The following is a 17,876-nucleotide window of genomic DNA, read 5'->3' as shown; positions in this document are numbered from 1 at the left end:
CGGTAATGAATATAGTAAATGAGCATGGATTAGATCTCCTTGATAACTCAAAATAAATTCCCAGAATCCTCTTGGTTGGTGTGGGAGGGTACTTGGTGTTTAAAAAACCTTGCAAGGTTCATGGCTCCACACACAGACATTGCTGTACCTTACGGACTTGGAACAATTTGCTGTCACTGCAGAGATCGCAGAATCGTGGAAGTAACATCTGCTCCACTGTCTGTCTGCCGAGCATGGAAATCATTTTACAGATAATCTGGGGGAGAGAGAAAAGTCATTCAGGCTGACATAAGAAGGCAGAGCGGACATGACACGTGTGTGTGTGTGTATAGGTTGAGTCATGCAGGTTATGTAAAGCTCAGTGCAGGTTAGGAATGTGAAATGTATTGAGTTCTATAGGAACTATGCCGATCGTAGGTGCTTGTGTAAACACGCAGGAGAGAGCTCCCTAATTCCTGCCCTTTTACGCACATTCACAGCTTCCACTTTGTATTCGTCATCGTTCTCCGGGGCGGTGAGTTCCAGCAGAATGGGGCAGACTTTGTTCTCCAGATCGCTCTGATCGATCAGGTCTTGTTCTAGAAGGATCAGTAAAGCTTCCTGGCTCGCTTTCCTCACCTACAGCGCAGAGAGAGAGAAAGAGGATCACGGTAATTTAGTGCGTTCACAATTGTTACGTGATGCCACTGCTCCGTCCTGACAGGTAGAACAACGAGAGGCAAAAGATCACTGATCGCCACGGAAACATGCTGGTGAATGATGTCAAAGATACGAACCTCCATGTGTAAAACCTCCTGTGCCAGCGACTGAGCAGCAATACATAGCTATGGCATATTTCTGCAAAACATCCCTCCCACTTTGCTATCCTGTTTTGAGGCATTTCTACATTGAGATGAAGATCTGAGACAGACTGGTTGCTAGGGACGTGCTGCCTGACAACCCCATATAAAAGGCTGTATTTGTTATACAACGTATCCCTAGCAACCAGTCTGTCTCAAATGACTGGATTAGCATAATCTTTATAGTGGGCAATGGAAAAGCAGCCTGTCAAGAGTCATGATACTGATCGGTTCATCGGCCTAAGGGTACGTTCACACAGGCAGGATATACTGCGGAATTTCCGCAACGGAATTCGGTGCGGAAATTCCGCAGCAATTAGAGCAGCAGCAAAGTGGAAGAGATTTATGCAAATCTCAGTCACATGCTGCGGGAAAAAAAAAACAAGCCGAAAAGTCGCGTGGAAAGTGTTCTGCAGCGCGACTATCAAATACGCAGCATGTTCATTTATGCTGCGGGTTCTGAGCGGAGTTGCTGCGTGTTTGGCCCATAGATTTAAATGAGGAGCAGAAGTCCTGCCGTAAAATATGCGAATTGAGTTTGGTTGCGGTTAGTACAGCGTTTACGTAGCCGAAACGCTGTAAATACCACTGGAAATCCGCAGATACACACACAGTGCGCTACAATCACTGCTTAACACTAAATCCGCTGCAGAAAATCTGCAATTATTTACAGGGATTCCTAAACTCCGGCTAAGTTACTACCTAGAATTTTCTAAAAAACAAAGTTACACTGATGGTACGTCCATAGTGATGTATTTTAATTTTTTTTACAATGGGGGGGGGGGGGGTGATCTTTACTGGAATCTTTACTGTGGAAAACTTTGAGACTTGCCGCATGCAGAGGCAGGTAAGATTACTTCACTTATGTCACCGGTGAAAACTGCCCCTCAGGCAGAGAATAGCTTAGGAGTTGCCCTTTAGAATCAAGTAGGCAAACCGGTTCCTGGGTCACACGACAAAACTCGCTGCCGGGATGCACAGACATTTCATAGCTGTACGTGACGGGAAAAGTGATATACGGACTTGTATCTAGAAGCTTAGACGGCTACCAAGGTGATTTTTCATTTGGACATTATTTTATTGCTGAAAGAAAATAATCTGTAATCAGTGATCTGCTAAAAGGAACCTCCCGGAAAAAGCCGAGTAGGGCCGACAAGAGACTAGATTGCACAGCGCTTTTTTCGCACGTGAAATAAATTAATAAAACATAAATAAATCGGTGGGGGGTTACAAAAATCAGACCCCCACCGATTGGACATATCCTAGCAATATGCCTTGACTGTCTGATGAGGCAACCCCTTTAATGTCAGTCACGCCATAGATACATATATGACCTCCAATATGTATAAAAATGGCTTTGCTGCGCCGACACTCGCCTGGTTATTGGGATCAGTGAGATAACGGAGGAGAATGGGTAGCAGGTATTCGGAGAAGGCTTTGGGAAACTGAGGTCGACTCTCCTGCAGAAAGATGGTGATCTGTGGGACCTGCTCCATGAGCTCTGTCCGTACTGTGGGTTCTGGAAGAAAAGCAAAAAGCACAGAATAGGTTTCGCTTATTAACGTAATGTACATCATTCATCAAGCTGACCGGACGCCATTACGGTTGTTTAAAATGTGTCGCATGCCTGAACCTTCTCGTCCTCAATGCTCTTACACTCCAGCAGATTTTTGGCATATGGTGTGGATGTGTCTTCCATAAAGTCATATTGGTCGGCCATTGTTAACTTCCTTAATTTGATATTAAATTCGCCTATAATTGGTTCACCGGAAATTTGTTTGTTTGGCATTTTAAACGAGGAAATATGGCCTAATTACACAAGAATTATTTTACTTGAGACTTTGTTTTTGGCTCGTGAAGTCATCTCTATACGATGGATGGACGTCCGCCCAATGTTTCAATTTGGAAAAACATTGCTAATTCTACTGTATCGTACGAACGTATTATATTCAAACATAGAAATTGCCCTGATTTGGGACTCGTGGTGCAGATCTCCAGATTCTGCGACTTAGCAGTGGCTGCGATTACTGGAGGTGTGGGGCGGTAGTCAATGTTTTTGAACGCTTGGTGTTGTTCCCCTGGACCTCTTGCATAATTGTCTAATTGCATAAATATTTTATTATGCACAACCTGACTGATCTCTCCTACGCCCATTGTTATTTTCCAAGTCCATTTTGCTTTCATATGCGATTGAAGAACTACAATGTCATAATCGGCACGTGTGTGTGCGCGCGCGCTCCGTCACATTTATAGGGACGATGTTGTCCTAGATCTTTTATAGTTCATACTGCCGTAATTCAACATTCTTTTTCGATAAAAAAAAGTTTAATTCCATTCAAATCCATGCGCAACTGAAGTTAATAAAGTTTTCCCAAGAAGCGGTCGACGCGCAAATTGAAACACCCTCCCCCAATCCCGAGAATGAGGGTGCCAAGGTGCCGTTTCCCAGCTTGATTCCAAATCTATTATTTACTGGAAGGAGAGCGACTGCCCAAGATATTAGGAAACTAATAATAAACTTTACTAATACTTGAAGACGGGCGAACTGACCTGCATCGTCAGAGAGGCGGACAACTATCTCCATGACAGTCAAAAAATCATCTTCAGTACTGCTGAAATCCCTCAGCACGTCCAACAACCCACGAGCAATTATCTGTCTGCAGGAGAGAAGAGTCAATGACAGGATTACATGGATTATCCAGTGTATGTGGTGCAGTCATATAATATGGCTTTCCCCTACTAGCCTCCCTCTGTAATCTCCAGGTCAATGATCTGCAACTTGTGGTTCTCCAGAAACTACAACTCCCAGCATGCCCTGGCATATAAGAGGCGCTGGTATTGGCAAAACTAAAGCTAGGGCTACACCTAGACTTTGCCGGAGCGATTTATCTGCTGGAGATTGAGCTTTAGCAATAAATGGCTCAAGCAAAGCCCTGACTCAGGAGAAGGAACTGCTGACGCCTGCGATACGCTTGCACATAGGGGATCGAGGGCAGTCTAATACAACCCTATGTATAGAGGTTGTGGCGCCACCTTAGATATCGCGCGACAAATGGTCTATGTCTAGCCCTAGCATAAGAAGTTCAACCTCCCAACTGCACGTCTACGTAACCCGAATTTGTCTTAAGGACCAATGAACAATCGATGCCATTTGGCGAGTTAGCGGCACTGAACGCGATCACATGACATAATGAGTAGTAGGTCTCTAAGGAGTCTTAATGATCCCACTCAAGTGTTGTTGACTACACGAGGCAATAGATCGGCGCAGACCCCAATGAGATAATCTGACACCATCATGTCTATGGGACAGCCTGATAGTTCTCAGTCAGGGGAGACAGGGTGGAAGTTAAGCTCTGCCATCACTGTCCCTTGATAGAAATAACATGCCTGCTTGCCTGAGCAGAATGGAAATGCTAATGGGGGCATGGAACTATGTACGGACACACTAAAAGGGCTCGATGAGAGGAGCAATCCCATGTGCCCACCAGTACATATATTGCGCCGTTTAATCCATCCCGACTGGCACTTTACGAGGACGTTTAGGCCTAGTTCACACTGAGGTTTTTTTGCAGGCAGAAAAAAAATCTGTCTCAGAACTCCTCCAGGAAATTTGAGGCATATTTTGACCTGCCTGTGCTTTTTACTGCGTTTTTCACCAGCGGCCGTTGAAGCAAATGCAAGGAAAAGGGCAAAAAAAGTCACAAAAAAACGCTCGGAGCACTAGCGCCGCAGGTCTTTCTCTGCCTCTTATTGATTTCACTGGGAGGTCAGAGGCGGGACCGTGGCAAGAAAGGACATGCCGCTTTTTCCCCCGCAAATGGCTAAAAGCTGCCCGGGAAAAAACCAAAAACGCCTCTGCCTATAGGGGGGTGATTGCGGCTGATTTTTGCCACTGATTCCGACGTGGCTTCCAAGTCAAAATCAGCACCAAAATACTCAGTGTGAACAGGGCCTTATTGAGGTTTTTTCCTCTAGCCGAGTTATGAAGGTCTTCTACACAATGAAATGTCCAGTCATTTTACCTGTTAAATATATTATCACTAAATGCATATTTCTCCAGGCGTGCAAGAGGAGTCAGGTTGTCCTGTCCCGGAATATCCAGAAAAGCGCTTATCCTCATGCTTTCACAGTCTGGTCCATAATCCTCAAAGCCAACTGTGGAGATAAAGAAGGCGGCGACACATTATCTCTCCGTTTACCAAGGAGCAAACCCGGACAGGTGTCATGCGAGACCCTGCGAGTCAGGTGGCACGTTTCATGTGTCCAGAGATATATATGGGGCGTCTCACTGAATGCTTAGGTTACGGAATAATAAATGGCATTGGACGGTACAGGCCTCTTTCCAGCCTGGAGATAGCGATCGGTTAAGATGCTCCACAGGTTCCGAGAGCAGGACACTAATCTCTTCTAACCTCAAGTGTGAGCAGAATATTAATTCCATCTCAAGAGGAATTAAGCCTTGGCAGACTGAAGATTTCACTTGGCTTCTAGACTGATTACCCATGATGCGGGCATCCTTCTTTGAAGCTATGAAATGCCATACAACTTGTCAATTCACAGGCTGCCTTGTCATATCATCTCGGCTCACACGTCTAGGTCATGGGCATACGATGCAGGACTGAGGGTTCTCTTTGTTCCAGGGCTACACTGGTAGCGCTGTTTATATAACTCAGCATACATATAATTAGCTTGATGTGACATTAAACAGGACGGGTCCCCACCTTGTCTATAAGAAACACTGCGGAGGGCACAGGTCCTCTATAATAATTACACAGAAGTCTTAAAGCCCTTTTACACGGGCCGATTATCGGGCAGACGAGCGTTCAAAGAACGCTTGTTCCCGATCACCGACCTGTGCAAATGCTCGATCATCGGCTGATCGCATCGTTTATGCAGCCGAAAATATTCTAGTTGTCGGCAGCACATACAGGGAGACGCGCTGCCGATATGATAGAAATGTATGAGAACAAGCGATCCGAGTAACGACCGCTCGTCCCCATACATAGCTCCTGTGAAAGGGGCAAACGAGCGACGATCAACGAGCGGTCTCGTTGATCGGCGCTCGTTTACATGGCCTACGTCAGGACCTGTAAGAGCACCCTTAGACAGAGTGGGGTCCCCAATACTGGTCATCTGCTCCGGTTTTGACGTGACAAATAAGCAATCCTATGTATGATGTGATTGGCTCTTACCACCAATTTGGCACTATTGTCTTATAGACGCCCTTATATAAAGATTACACTTCCTCTTTAAAGGGGTGGTCCAGTTTAGAAACCCATTTTCATACACCTTATTAGGGAATTTTGAGTTGATAGAGGGGGGTCCTCTGTTCAGGACTCTCATGGAGAGCGGTTACATAGAGTCTCTCGCTCTAGAGGACCTGCCCTGTTCTGCATTACAGACAGCCCATTGATATGAATGAGAACTGTGTAATGTTTAATTTCCCCTGTGGTGGCGCTCCAGGAAAATTGAACACTTACAGCCAGGTTGTCCCACAGATTATAGCTGATCACTGGGGGACACTTTGTGATCTGTATATTGTCAAGGGACCCGTCTAACAAGTAGGGATTGTCCAAACTGGAGTGATCACCCTACACGTACTGTATGTTACTTATATATCCAGTTCCAGGGTGTCCTCATCCCGAAATATCACTCATCTTCACCAATCAGACCCGTTGTTGAGCTCTTTTCCACTCTATATATGTAATCAAGTTATTCTACAATGTCCATGGTTGGAGCACGGATGGTAAATGATTAACCAGAGAACCTATAGACTTGTGACTAGAAGTGGAAATTACTGCCAGGGATAATAAGACAATACTGCAAGAGTAGGATAAGGTGGCTGCGCTCGACAAAGTTTCCAAGAGGAAAAAAGGAAATCCTATACTATATAGAGGGAGGATTGGACATTAGATTGTCCTGGCTGATATACTAATCATCCCCATTGTACATGGCGGACCCATGTTAATAAATAACCCATTATATGGTAGGTCAGCGTCTCAGGACATTGACCGAATAAGAGAATTAGTAAATCTGGAAACTATGACTGTACGGTGGGAGTCTGTATGTAGTGCCAGCAGGGCCTGTAACCCTGGCATTTAGCTCTGGTCACAATGCCCTAGAAAAGCAACTCTACAATACACTACCCTATAATGACATCAGGGACTTGCTGGAAACCCCATATCTAATTCTAACTGATGACATCACATGCTCGCTCGTGGGGTGACCTATGATTATAGATAGGAATTTGCATGTGCAATGCTCTCATATAGCTCTATCATTGGAACTGTACCCTTTAACAGTAAGGCCCTGTTCACACTGAGTTTTTCGCAGGCAGAAAATTCTGCCTCAAAATGGTGTATGGAATTTTGAGGCAGATTTTGATCTGCCTGCACGCCGTTTGCCACGTTTCTCGCGAAAACCGCTTTCTCTGCCTCCCATTGATGTCAATGGGAGGTCAGAGATGTAAACGCCGACGATAGGGCATGTCGCTTCTTTTTCCCGCGTGGCTGTTTTTTCCACTCGCGGGAAAAAAATGCCTCCGCCTCATTGAAATCAAAGGGACGCATTTTCGGCGCGTTTTCCGCGTCAACAAAACCTCTGTGTGAACAGGGCCGTAGAGTGATGTGATAGCAGTAAGTGGCAGGCTCTTGAACTCTACCTGTGATGCTGTAGGTACAGGCTGCAATAAACAGTCAGTCCCTTTTGAAGAAAACTCGGATTCCTATGATACAAGTATTATCACTTCCCCCACTCAGCTGCTATTGGCAGGGGAAGCCGCTATTAAAGGGGTTGTCCAGGATTAGAAAAACTTGTCTGCTTTCATCCAAAAACAGCGACACACCTGTCCATAGGTTGTGTGTGATTTTGCCGCTCAGCCCCATTCACTTCAATGGAGCCAAGCTGCAATCAATACCAGACATAAGCTATGGACAGCTGTGGTGCGGCTTCTAAAAAAAAAGGCAGCCATGTTTTTTTAATCACAGAAAACCCCTTGATAGGTGATAAATATCTGATCGGTGTGGGTCCGACCGCTGGGACCCCAACCAATCACAACAAGCTTAACTTGGCATTCCTTGGAGCCCCACGTGAATGCAGCAGTACCGCGCATGCTCGGCCACCGCGCCTTTCATTTCTATGAGGCGGCCAAGCGATATCTTCAGCAGCTCCACAGAAATTAATGGAGTGGTGGCCAAGCACGCACAATACCGGCTCCATTCATATGGGGCTCCTAGGAGAGGCAATACGAGCCTGTTCTCGTGATCGGTCGGGGTCCCAGAGGTCGGACCCCCTCGATCAGATATTTATCACCTATCTTGTGGAAAACCCCTTTAAGTTCTCTTACCCCATTCAGGAACGAAGCGTTAGATGGTACCCACTGTAATCAATGGGCCGTCAGTGGGTTTGGGTCTTCCAGAGCAAGGTCCACTCTGTGCTTTGGCCATGACAGCTCAGATCAGAAGGATTTCCAGGGGTAAAGCTCATTTTACAGGGTAACGACACAGGAAAGCAAGTCGATCGGTGCTCATTTGCTCCATTTTAACAGATCAATGATCGGAATTGTATGGGGACCAATGATCGTTAATACGATAATTCGTCCCCACACATTTTGCAACTTGTCTGCATCACATCCTGTTTACACGAGGAGCTGTACTGCCAACAAGCGACCACTTTTTTGGGGCCACATAAAAGAGTCGATCAGTCGATAAACTAGCTCGTTTGACGGCTGATCGCTGCCCTCTTTACACAGGGTAACAAGCATTCGTATGCATTCTGGTATGCCAGATCATTGGCCGGTGTAAAAGGCACTTAAAGGGGTTCTCCAACAAAACACGTATTCCCTATACACCGTATGGGGGACACGTGTGATCACTGGGGGTCCGATTGCAAGGACCCACAGCTTAGAGGAGAACGGGGGACCAAAAGTCCCCCGTAGAGCTCCACGAGACTCGAGTGCTGGTGCGCGCGCTCGCCCAGGCTCCATTCATTTTTTATGGGACTTCCGGGACCGCTGTCTCCGGCAGGTCCATAGAAATGAATGGAGCGCTGGTTGAGCACACGCACCAGCCCTCGAGTCGCGTGAAGCTCTACGGGAGACTTTCGGTCCCCTGTTCTCCTCATCGGTGGGGATCACAGCAGCTGGATCCCCAGTGATCACACACTGTGTATGGGGGGATACATGTGTTTGTGGGAAAAAACCTTTTAGTTTCAAATAACGGGGTGATCCAATACCACCGGTATACCCAGTCCCGGGTGATGTTCTGTTTTATTACTGAAGCAGATTTCAGAAGTTGTCATCACGAGTCCATACTGGTGACGTTTCCCCGAGATGATTACACTGCGCATGTATTATGGAACGAGTGAAGAGAAAACACACAGGAAGTGGGGAAGGGAGGAAGCGAAGACACCGGCGCACACTCACAGTCATCCAGATCGTCTTGCAGGTCCACGAAATACAGTGGGATCCCTAAGAGGAAGCAGAACAGGAAGTCAATACATCTGTCTTAGCGATAGAAAAAGAATAAAGAATGCTCTGACATCTGCCCAATAAGCGCTTCTGCTGCTTCGTGCTAGCGATTGGTGGGGGTCTCAGTGCTCGGACCCCCACCAATCAAACTTCTGACATGTCACTACGACATGTCAGAGGTTTGTTGAACATTTAGTTACCCTTTAGGGACTTCTATGCTGTGTTGGGAGTTGAATGGATATTTGATTTCTTGTACTATTGTGTGTATAGTCATCCGCTACGTATAAACTGCTGAACGACGCATGAGGCCGGAGCATCGCTCTCTACGGTAACTACAGGCCTTATGGAGAAGAGGTTTCTGTACTGAATATTATAACGTACAATGCACTGACGTGATGGAGAAATCAGCAGGATGTTGGCAGCAGCGTCTATACCTCTGAACTCCGGCTATAGTGGGCACTCTAACCCCCCCTAAGTTTTAAGGGGTCTATTGGTTAGAGCAAACAAAAAGCTTATTCATTGTATCATGAAAAGCTATACAACTTTACAATATACTTTCTGTACCAATTCCTCTCGGTTTTCAAGATCTCTGCTTGCAGTCCTTCAAAAGGAACCTTCATTGTTGACAAAATTCTGTCCATGGCCATGTATAGGACACACAGGTGAACGGCTCGTTACAGGGTCATGTGATGGACACAGGTGCTGGGATCGTTACGTGAAACAGCTCAGCTACACATACTGTAACGAGCCGCGCACCTGTGTGTCCACCACATGACCCTGTAACGAGCCACGCACCTGTGTGTCCACCACATGACCCTGTAACAAGCCGTGCACATGTGTGATTATCAGATGACTAGGACAGAAGCCAATCAGAGGGCTCAGTGGTGACGCATCGTATATGGTATAATGCCAGAAATACAACATAGGGCCGCTGAGCCCACTGATTGGCTGCAGCGGTCACATGCTACGTGCATGTATACAACCACCGGGAGTGCCACCAGAGCCTCAGCGCCGGGGACAAGGATCGGTGAGTATTGCTTTTTTTGGTTCATTTATTTCATTTGCAGCCCCTAAGAAAAAAAAACGTCACTTTCCGGAATTTAATCATTGCACAATGTAAACCGTAACAGTTTTCTAATCTATGCTGTATTTAATTTCCTCTCCATGATCAAGATCCCTGCTTCCTGTCAGTGAATGTAAACATTACTGTTTACATCCCAGTCAATGATTTTTTATTACTGGCCAATATTGAGGAGATTAAATACAAAATAGATTAGAAAGTTGCAGAATTTAACCAGAAATCTTATTTAAAGGGCCTGTTCACATCAGCGTTCGGTCCCGTTGATGGGTTCTGTCAGACCTTTCCGTGGGAGGAACCCATCAACGGATAGGCAAACCGAAACCATCGCTTTCCGCTATCATTACCATTGATTTCAATGGTAACGCTTTGGTTGCTAATGGTTTCCGGTTTTCTCTGTTCCGTAAGGTTTCCGTTGTTTTGGCGGAATCAATAGCGCAGCCGCTATTGTTTCTGCAAAAAAAACAAACCCTTACAGAACGGTGAAAAACGGAAACCATTAGCAACCAAAGCGTTACCATTGAAATCAACAAAAAAAACGTATTCCGCGTGGTACAAGTTTTTTTTATTTTACATGGGAGCCTATGGGTGACGGGTGCCACGGTACGGCATACGTCACAGGCCTCCATTTAACATATAAGTCGTGAGCTCTTCATGACGTGCACATTAAACCAATGCCAGTGGCGGTTTCTTAACAGTGGCACCCGTCACCTATAGACTATAATGGTATCCGTTTAATGTATACATCATAAAAGCTCATGATATAAACGTTTAACGGATATTATTATATTCTATGGGTGACGAATGACATCACAACCTACATTTAGAGCACACGTTGAACGTTCCCTGGCGTGTACGTTAAACGTCGGCCAAAGGCGTGATGTGAATGGGGACCGACACACGCAGATTTTCACGGTGGATTTAGATATATATTTTAAGTTCGCCAGAGATCTGACGCAATTTTTCGTTTAATCCTAGACAACGTTTACATGACGAGACCAGATCATGGCAACCGCATCAACCCACAAATACAACAAGATTACGGTCAGATGCGTGCGCGCGAACAGATAAATCATTCTGTATGAACGCAGCCTTAGGCTATGTTCACACGGAGTATTTTGTGGGAGGAATATCTGCCTCAAAATTCCGTTTGGAACTTTGAGGCAGATATTCCTCTCCCTGCACGCCGATTTTCGCGGCGATTATCGCGCCGTTTTTCGCCCGCGGCCATTGAGCGCCGCGGGCAGAAAACAGCGAGAAATACGCTTTCTACTGCCTCCCATTGAAGTCAATGGGAGGTCAGAGGCGGAAGCGCCTGAAGATAGGGCATGTCCCTTCTTTTTCCCGCCAGGCAGTTTTACTGCTCGCGGGGAAAAGACGCCGACGCCTCCCATTGAAATAAATGGGAGGCGTTCTCGGGCCGTTTTTGCCGAGTTTTGCGACGCGGTTTCTGCGTCAAAAAACTCGGCAAAATACCCCGTGTGAACATAGCCTAAAAGTAACATTCCGGGCAAAACTGATACATTGTGTCATGTCTAGTGTAAGACCTGAGGGGGCGGAGCATCACAGGAATTCTCTCATTGGTGTTCTGACTGTGCGTCAAGCCCCTCCCCCTCAGGTCCTGCGCTAGACAGTACATGACCCAGAGATACCCAGACACCTTTTGTTTTTTTTCATTCCTTTGTCATGCCCCGCCCCCTCAGACCCGACACTAGCCATAACACAGTGCATACATTTTGCCTGGATTGTTCCTTTAAAAAAAATTTTTTTTTTAAAAACTGCTGGGATTACTACTAGAAAATGGCGCAATTTATGAATAAACGGTGCATATTTTGTACGCCTTATTCCAGATGGGGGGGGAGGGATACGCAGAGACCGCAACGTATCGCACTATGTAAATCCACGTTAATCAAATACATAAAAATGGCGCACAGGCGACCAATGGCATAGATATGAGAAACTAATGCCACGTTACATCGCGTCCTGTACCAAAGAGGCGTGGCCAACATTTGGAATTCTGCGCTAGCGCCACTTTGGCGCAAAATATATATTGACATATACGACAGCGGTGGCGGACAGGAGAGTAGTAGGTCCACCATGATGGGGGTAGCGCCAAATTATATAGAGAGACACATACCTGCACGTATACATCATATATACAACCTATAGGACAACACAGACACAATGCCACGTCATGCCCCTTTACCAGCTGCAGACTGGCACACACAGCCGTGCACATGGCACATTTACATGCACAACAACAACATTGCATTGAAAGTTCCCCGGAACAACAATGGCTGCATGTCCCCCGCACAGTGATTACAGGAGGGGAGGAGGCGCCATACACGAAGCGGAGCCTGCACACACCGCAACCCCTCCGTGTCCCCCGCCACCGTGTCACACGTCCTATCCTCGGTAATAACCTGTGCAACCCCGGGCGCCGCGGTCTCTTTACTTACCGGCCATCTTGAGGGCTGAGCCGGGAGGACGGAAGCGCGCCCCCGACAACCACACTCATCCCCGCAACCAGGGAGGCGCGCCCCCGAGCGCCGCACCACAGAGGAAGACTGCAGGACGTGGACGAGCACAGTGGAAGGAATGAGAGCTAGTGACGTGCGCGCTCCCGATCATTGCTCAATGCAGGGATGTAGATGCAGTTTACGGCAGTGGTGGCCAACCTGGAGCTCTAGTGCTGGTGACAAACAACAGTGCATGCTGGGTGTTGTAGTTTTCCAACAGCTTGAGAGTGATGGGTGGCTGCTATATACAGGGATAAATTACACCCCCATGAGTATAAGGGTATGTTCACATGGTCTATTTTCGCCCCGAAAAACGGCTAAAAATTTAGGGGCTGAACGCCTCCAATCATCTGCCCATTGATTTCAATGGGAAAAAAGGCGTTCCGTTGCTATGGAACGTTTTTAAAAATGGCCACGTAAGAAAACGCCCTTTTTTTCCCATTGAAATCAATGGGCAGATGTTTGGAGGCGTTCTGCTTCGGATTTTTTGGCCGTTTACGACCTAAAAAACGGCCGAAAATAAGCCGTGTGCACATACCCTCAATAGAAAAGCAGCTCCAAAAACGATCGTAAAAAAACGCGAGTTGCTTCAAAAACGTCTGAAGATCAGTAGCTGTTTTCCCTGTTTTTTGCTAAGCGTATGTTCACACGCAAACTCAAAAACGTCTGAAACTACGGAACTGTTTTCAAGGGAAAACAGCTCCTGATTTTCAGACGTTTTTTATGCCACTCGTGATTTTCGCTGCGTTTTTTACAGCCGTTTTTGGGGCTGTTTTTCTATAAAGTCAATAAAAAACGGCTCCAAAAACGGCCCAAGAAGTGACCTGCACTTCTTTTTCGCGGGCGTCTTTTTACGTGCCGTTTTTGGAAAACGAGGCGTAAAAAAATGGCGCGTCGGAACATAACGCCGTTTTTCCCATTGAAATCAGTGGGCAGATGTTTGGAGGCCGAAAAACGGTCGGAAATAAGCCATGTGAACATACCCTAATAGTAAAGATGGCTTCATTGTATTCTCCTCTCGCAGCAATGTAAAGGACCTGTTCACACCTGCGTTGGAGGCTCCGTTAGGGGCCTCTGTCACAGATCGGGCAGAGATTACCTGAAGGAAAAGCTCCGCATGCTGTACTATTGGTTCCGGTAAAACCACGGACACCTCGGCAGGCCACCGACAGAAGCCAATTGGTTCCGTCGGCCACCACTGGTGTTCATGTTGCGTCGGGTATTCCCTTGTTCTGCTTCTCTGACGGAGCAGAACAGCAAAATGCCCCGAAGCAGATGTGAACAGGGCCTTATGGAGGAGAATATCTCCGTGGTCATTTCACACTGCGTTTGCCGTGTACATTTACATTATAGAACCGGTAAGCTGACGGCACATACGTTAAACAAACCCATAGGCCCCCATTCACCCGACGGAGGCCAAAAGAGTGTCATTTGGCCTGGGTGAGGCCGGTATGCGTGGAGGACACCATTTTCTACTGTATGGAATAGTGAAGCAGACTGCACTATTCTATACAGAGGCATCCAGTAAAAAAAACGTATACTGTGCGTGTACGTTTTTACCTTGGGACCTTGAGAATGACGGATGCAGTGTATGGCATTAGTCACTGCCTTCGTATAATGTATATGTCAGAGTTTTTCCCGGCGTGTAAGGTTAATGTACGCCGCAGTGATTAATCAGGTCACAATTTTTTCTCCGCGAAATCCGTTTTTTTTATGTGTGACTCTAAAATTGGACCTACGTCTTACAGATCTGTAATACGGCCCAATGTATGAGCCCTTAAAGGGGTTTTCTATTTTTTCGATTTTCCATGATTATTGGCTGTCGGGCCGAGGATGGCGGTATTTCTCATACAGCGCAGTTCGTGAACTGTTCGCGTGCTGCTGATGTGAAAGTGTATCGTGAGTGGACAAATGGCACCATTGGGAAAGACCGATGTGGAAACTGCGGAGCGCCACGTGCCATTGATGTGAGAGGTGAATGTCGAGCAGCTCACCGTGAAAATCAACCAGAGGGGTACCAGACGTGTGTCTAATACAACAGATCAGTGAACCCTACTGCGTATGGGGCTCCGAGGCAGACGGATGGTCACTGCTCCTATGTAACAAGTAAATATATAAATGTATTGGTGCAGCATTCTGTTTTCACCATCTCTCATGTTTCCAGTTTAGATCACCAGAACGATTCCGTGCATCGGAAAAAAAGGCTTTAACTTGCACGGCAGTATCGGACTCGGACCACCGATGATTGGTAAAGGGTTGTCTTCTCCGATGAGTCACGTTTTCTGCTTCATGGAACGGATGGACGTTGGCGTGTCAGGCGAGAAACATCAGAGAACAAACACCCGGCGGCCATAGCTGGAAGAACACAAGGCGGTGGCGGCAGCGTTATGGTCTGGGGGATTTTTTCATGGCGTTCTCTGGGCCCACTCATCCATGTGGAAGACTCTGAACCAATTTGGGTATGAATCCATCATTGCCGATCACGTCCCCCTATACATGCTGATTGTCTTCCCTGGGGCAAATGGAATCTTCCAGCAAGACAATGCGACAAGTCACACGGCTAGAAATGTCCGACAGTGGTTGGAAGAGCACGACCAAGACTTCCAAATACTTCCCTGGCCCCTAATTCACCAGACTTGAACTCAATTGAGCATCTGTGGGACCTCGATAGTCTTGTTCGCTCTATGGATCCTCCCCCACGCGCCATCCAGCAAATGTGGGATGCTCTGCAGTCAGCATGGCGCCAGATATCGGAGACCACCGACCAGCACCTTATTGAGTCTCTGCCTGCCCGTCTACTGCTGTCCGTGCTGCACATGGCGGGTACTCTGGATATTAGCGGCTGCTCATAATAATGTGACTCGGCTGTGTAAGAGCATATGGACAGAGGATGCCCAGTTAAGATATACCTTTTAAAGGGGTTTTCCAGGGAGAAAAAAAATTATGGCCTTTCTTCAGGATAGGCCATCAATATCTGATCATTGGGGATACGACTTTCGGCACGCCTGCCTATCACCTGTTTTGAAGGGGCCGCTTAGCTCATGCAAGCGCTGCTTCCCCTTCATAACTTGAATGGGAGAAGGCTGTAACACTGTGACCCGCCGCTACAAGTGTGTCGGCGTTTGACATTATTGAGCAGTAAAAGGAATGAAGGGGAGCAGTGCTCGCACAACCACCGCGGCCCCTTCAAAACAGTTGATCGGCGGTGGTGCCACAGTGATGAAATATTGATGGCCTAATGAGCAGCATTCCCCCATTAACTGTTAGGCTGGATTCACACGAGCGTGGCGTTTTGCGTGCGCAAAAACCACTTAACAGCTCCGTGTGTCATCAGTGTATGATGCGCGGCTGCGTGCTTTTCGCGCAGCCGCCATCATTATGACACTCCATTTGGATGTTTGTAAACAGAAAAGCACGTGGTGCTTTTCTGTTTACAATCATCCTTTTGACAGCTGTTGCGCGAATCACGCAGTTCGCACGGAAGTGCTTCCGTGCGGCATGCATGGTTTTCACGCACCCATTGACTTCAATGGGTGCGTGATTCGCGCAAAACGACGAAAGTACGGACATGTCGTGACTTTTTTTCAGCGGACTCACGCTGAGTAAAAATCACGCACATGTCCGCACGGCCCCATAGACTAATATAGGTCCGTGCGACGTAATTCCCGTTCGTCTGAATGAAGCCTTAATAAAACTTGTGTCTTCAGATGTCTCAGAAGTTCCCCTAAAGTACCAGGACCCGGTGTGACTGCTGCCTCGGCACCTCTATAGCTATTTCCCCTAGTTCCCATTCCTACTTTAGCAGTTGGCCAGGCCCATTAAGGTAACTATACACATTAGATTATGTTGGCCGAGCCTGTCGATTTCGGCATGATCGGCTGGCAATCGAATGTATATGGGGCCTCCTGACTCTCCCCCTACGGCAAGTCAGGGGAGAGAAGGATCGGGCAGTTGGATTTCAAAATGTCCGATCCTTTTTTTCTCAGTGGAGATAAGTGGCCGCCAGAGGTGTCTGGCAGCGGCTTACTGCCCTCTCCCCATTCAGAATACATGCACGCTCGACCGAACTGAGTGGGCATGAAATGGGGGGGGGGGGGGGTCAGGAGGAACAGCTGTTGGACGAACCAGTGTATATGCCCAGTCTAAGCTTGTTCTTGTTAGGTGCCGTAAGCCAACTTTGATTATGAAGCCACAGTGCACTCATAACAGATCCAACCGCCGTGCCCCGTAGTGCCCCATTAGAGATTGTAATAACAGTTAAATGCCCTCATAAGAGGGGCAGTGCCTCCAAAAGAAACAGCCGCATTAAAAAAAAAAAACTCATGTATACTCCCGCGCCATTCTGTCGTCCTCTAACTGGAAACTACTGTGGACGCCCAGTAAGTGGGCGCTCCTGATGTGTCAAAGTCTGCGTGGCAGAAACGACCTGGGACAATCTCAGTGCAACCTCAGATGGTCCCACTAAATCCAGGGATGTGATGTTTATGACCCGCCGTAGAACAACACCCTACTGGAAGATACAGAGGTAGATTTCCCCCGGGTTAGATCAGAACGTTATTTTGTCACCATGGATGCCAGGCAGGACACGTATGACAGTGTTGCTCAGTAAATATTTATTATGCATTTGCACTTTTTTTAAGGAGTTGTTATATCAGGCCATATGGACATCAAAGAGGGGGTCCCCAATTAATCGCCACCAATCACAGACCCTCCAAGTGACCGATCCTGGTGGTGAAGAGCTGAATCGCTATTATCTTTTATTATCTATTTTTTTTTAAATTAAACCAAAGCCTCAAACCAGTGAGCACCCCGAATAAGGCCTCACACGTGGCCATATCACATGATACAGCACCCATAGACTTCTATAGGGCTCTACTGCTTTTAGGGGAGAATAACCCCCTAATAGGGCATTGTAGGAACAACAACGCAGCGGACACGTGTGCTACGTCATTGCGCTATGGAGCCGCAGGTAC

At 47.0% G+C, this 17,876-nt stretch overlaps 1 protein-coding gene across 2 annotated transcripts in view; it reads right to left on the bottom strand.

Moving 5' to 3' along the window:
* Positions 1–12,947, bottom strand: part of LOC142666714 (serine/threonine-protein phosphatase 4 regulatory subunit 1-like) — a 30,000-nt gene extending 17,053 nt beyond the window's left edge. For both annotated transcript variants that reach the window (XM_075846865.1, XM_075846866.1), the window contains exons 1-7: positions 12,844–12,947; positions 9,262–9,306; positions 4,862–4,994; positions 3,390–3,496; positions 2,216–2,358; positions 472–618; positions 149–256 (exon numbers count right to left, since the gene is read on the bottom strand). In XM_075846865.1, the coding sequence (XP_075702980.1) occupies positions 149–256; positions 472–618; positions 2,216–2,358; positions 3,390–3,496; positions 4,862–4,994; positions 9,262–9,306; positions 12,844–12,850 (690 nt within the window). In that variant the 5' untranslated portion in view covers positions 12,851–12,947. The remainder of the gene's footprint in view (positions 1–148; positions 257–471; positions 619–2,215; positions 2,359–3,389; positions 3,497–4,861; positions 4,995–9,261; positions 9,307–12,843) is intronic.
* Between the last annotated feature and the right edge of the window lie 4,929 nt (positions 12,948–17,876).

Source organism: Rhinoderma darwinii, chromosome 13 (assembly GCF_050947455.1).
Source record: "Rhinoderma darwinii isolate aRhiDar2 chromosome 13, aRhiDar2.hap1, whole genome shotgun sequence".
Classification (NCBI taxonomy): Eukaryota; Metazoa; Chordata; class Amphibia; order Anura; family Rhinodermatidae; genus Rhinoderma; species Rhinoderma darwinii.
Note: the sequence above shows the minus strand (reverse complement) of the source record. Positions and strands in the feature narration are given on the sequence as shown.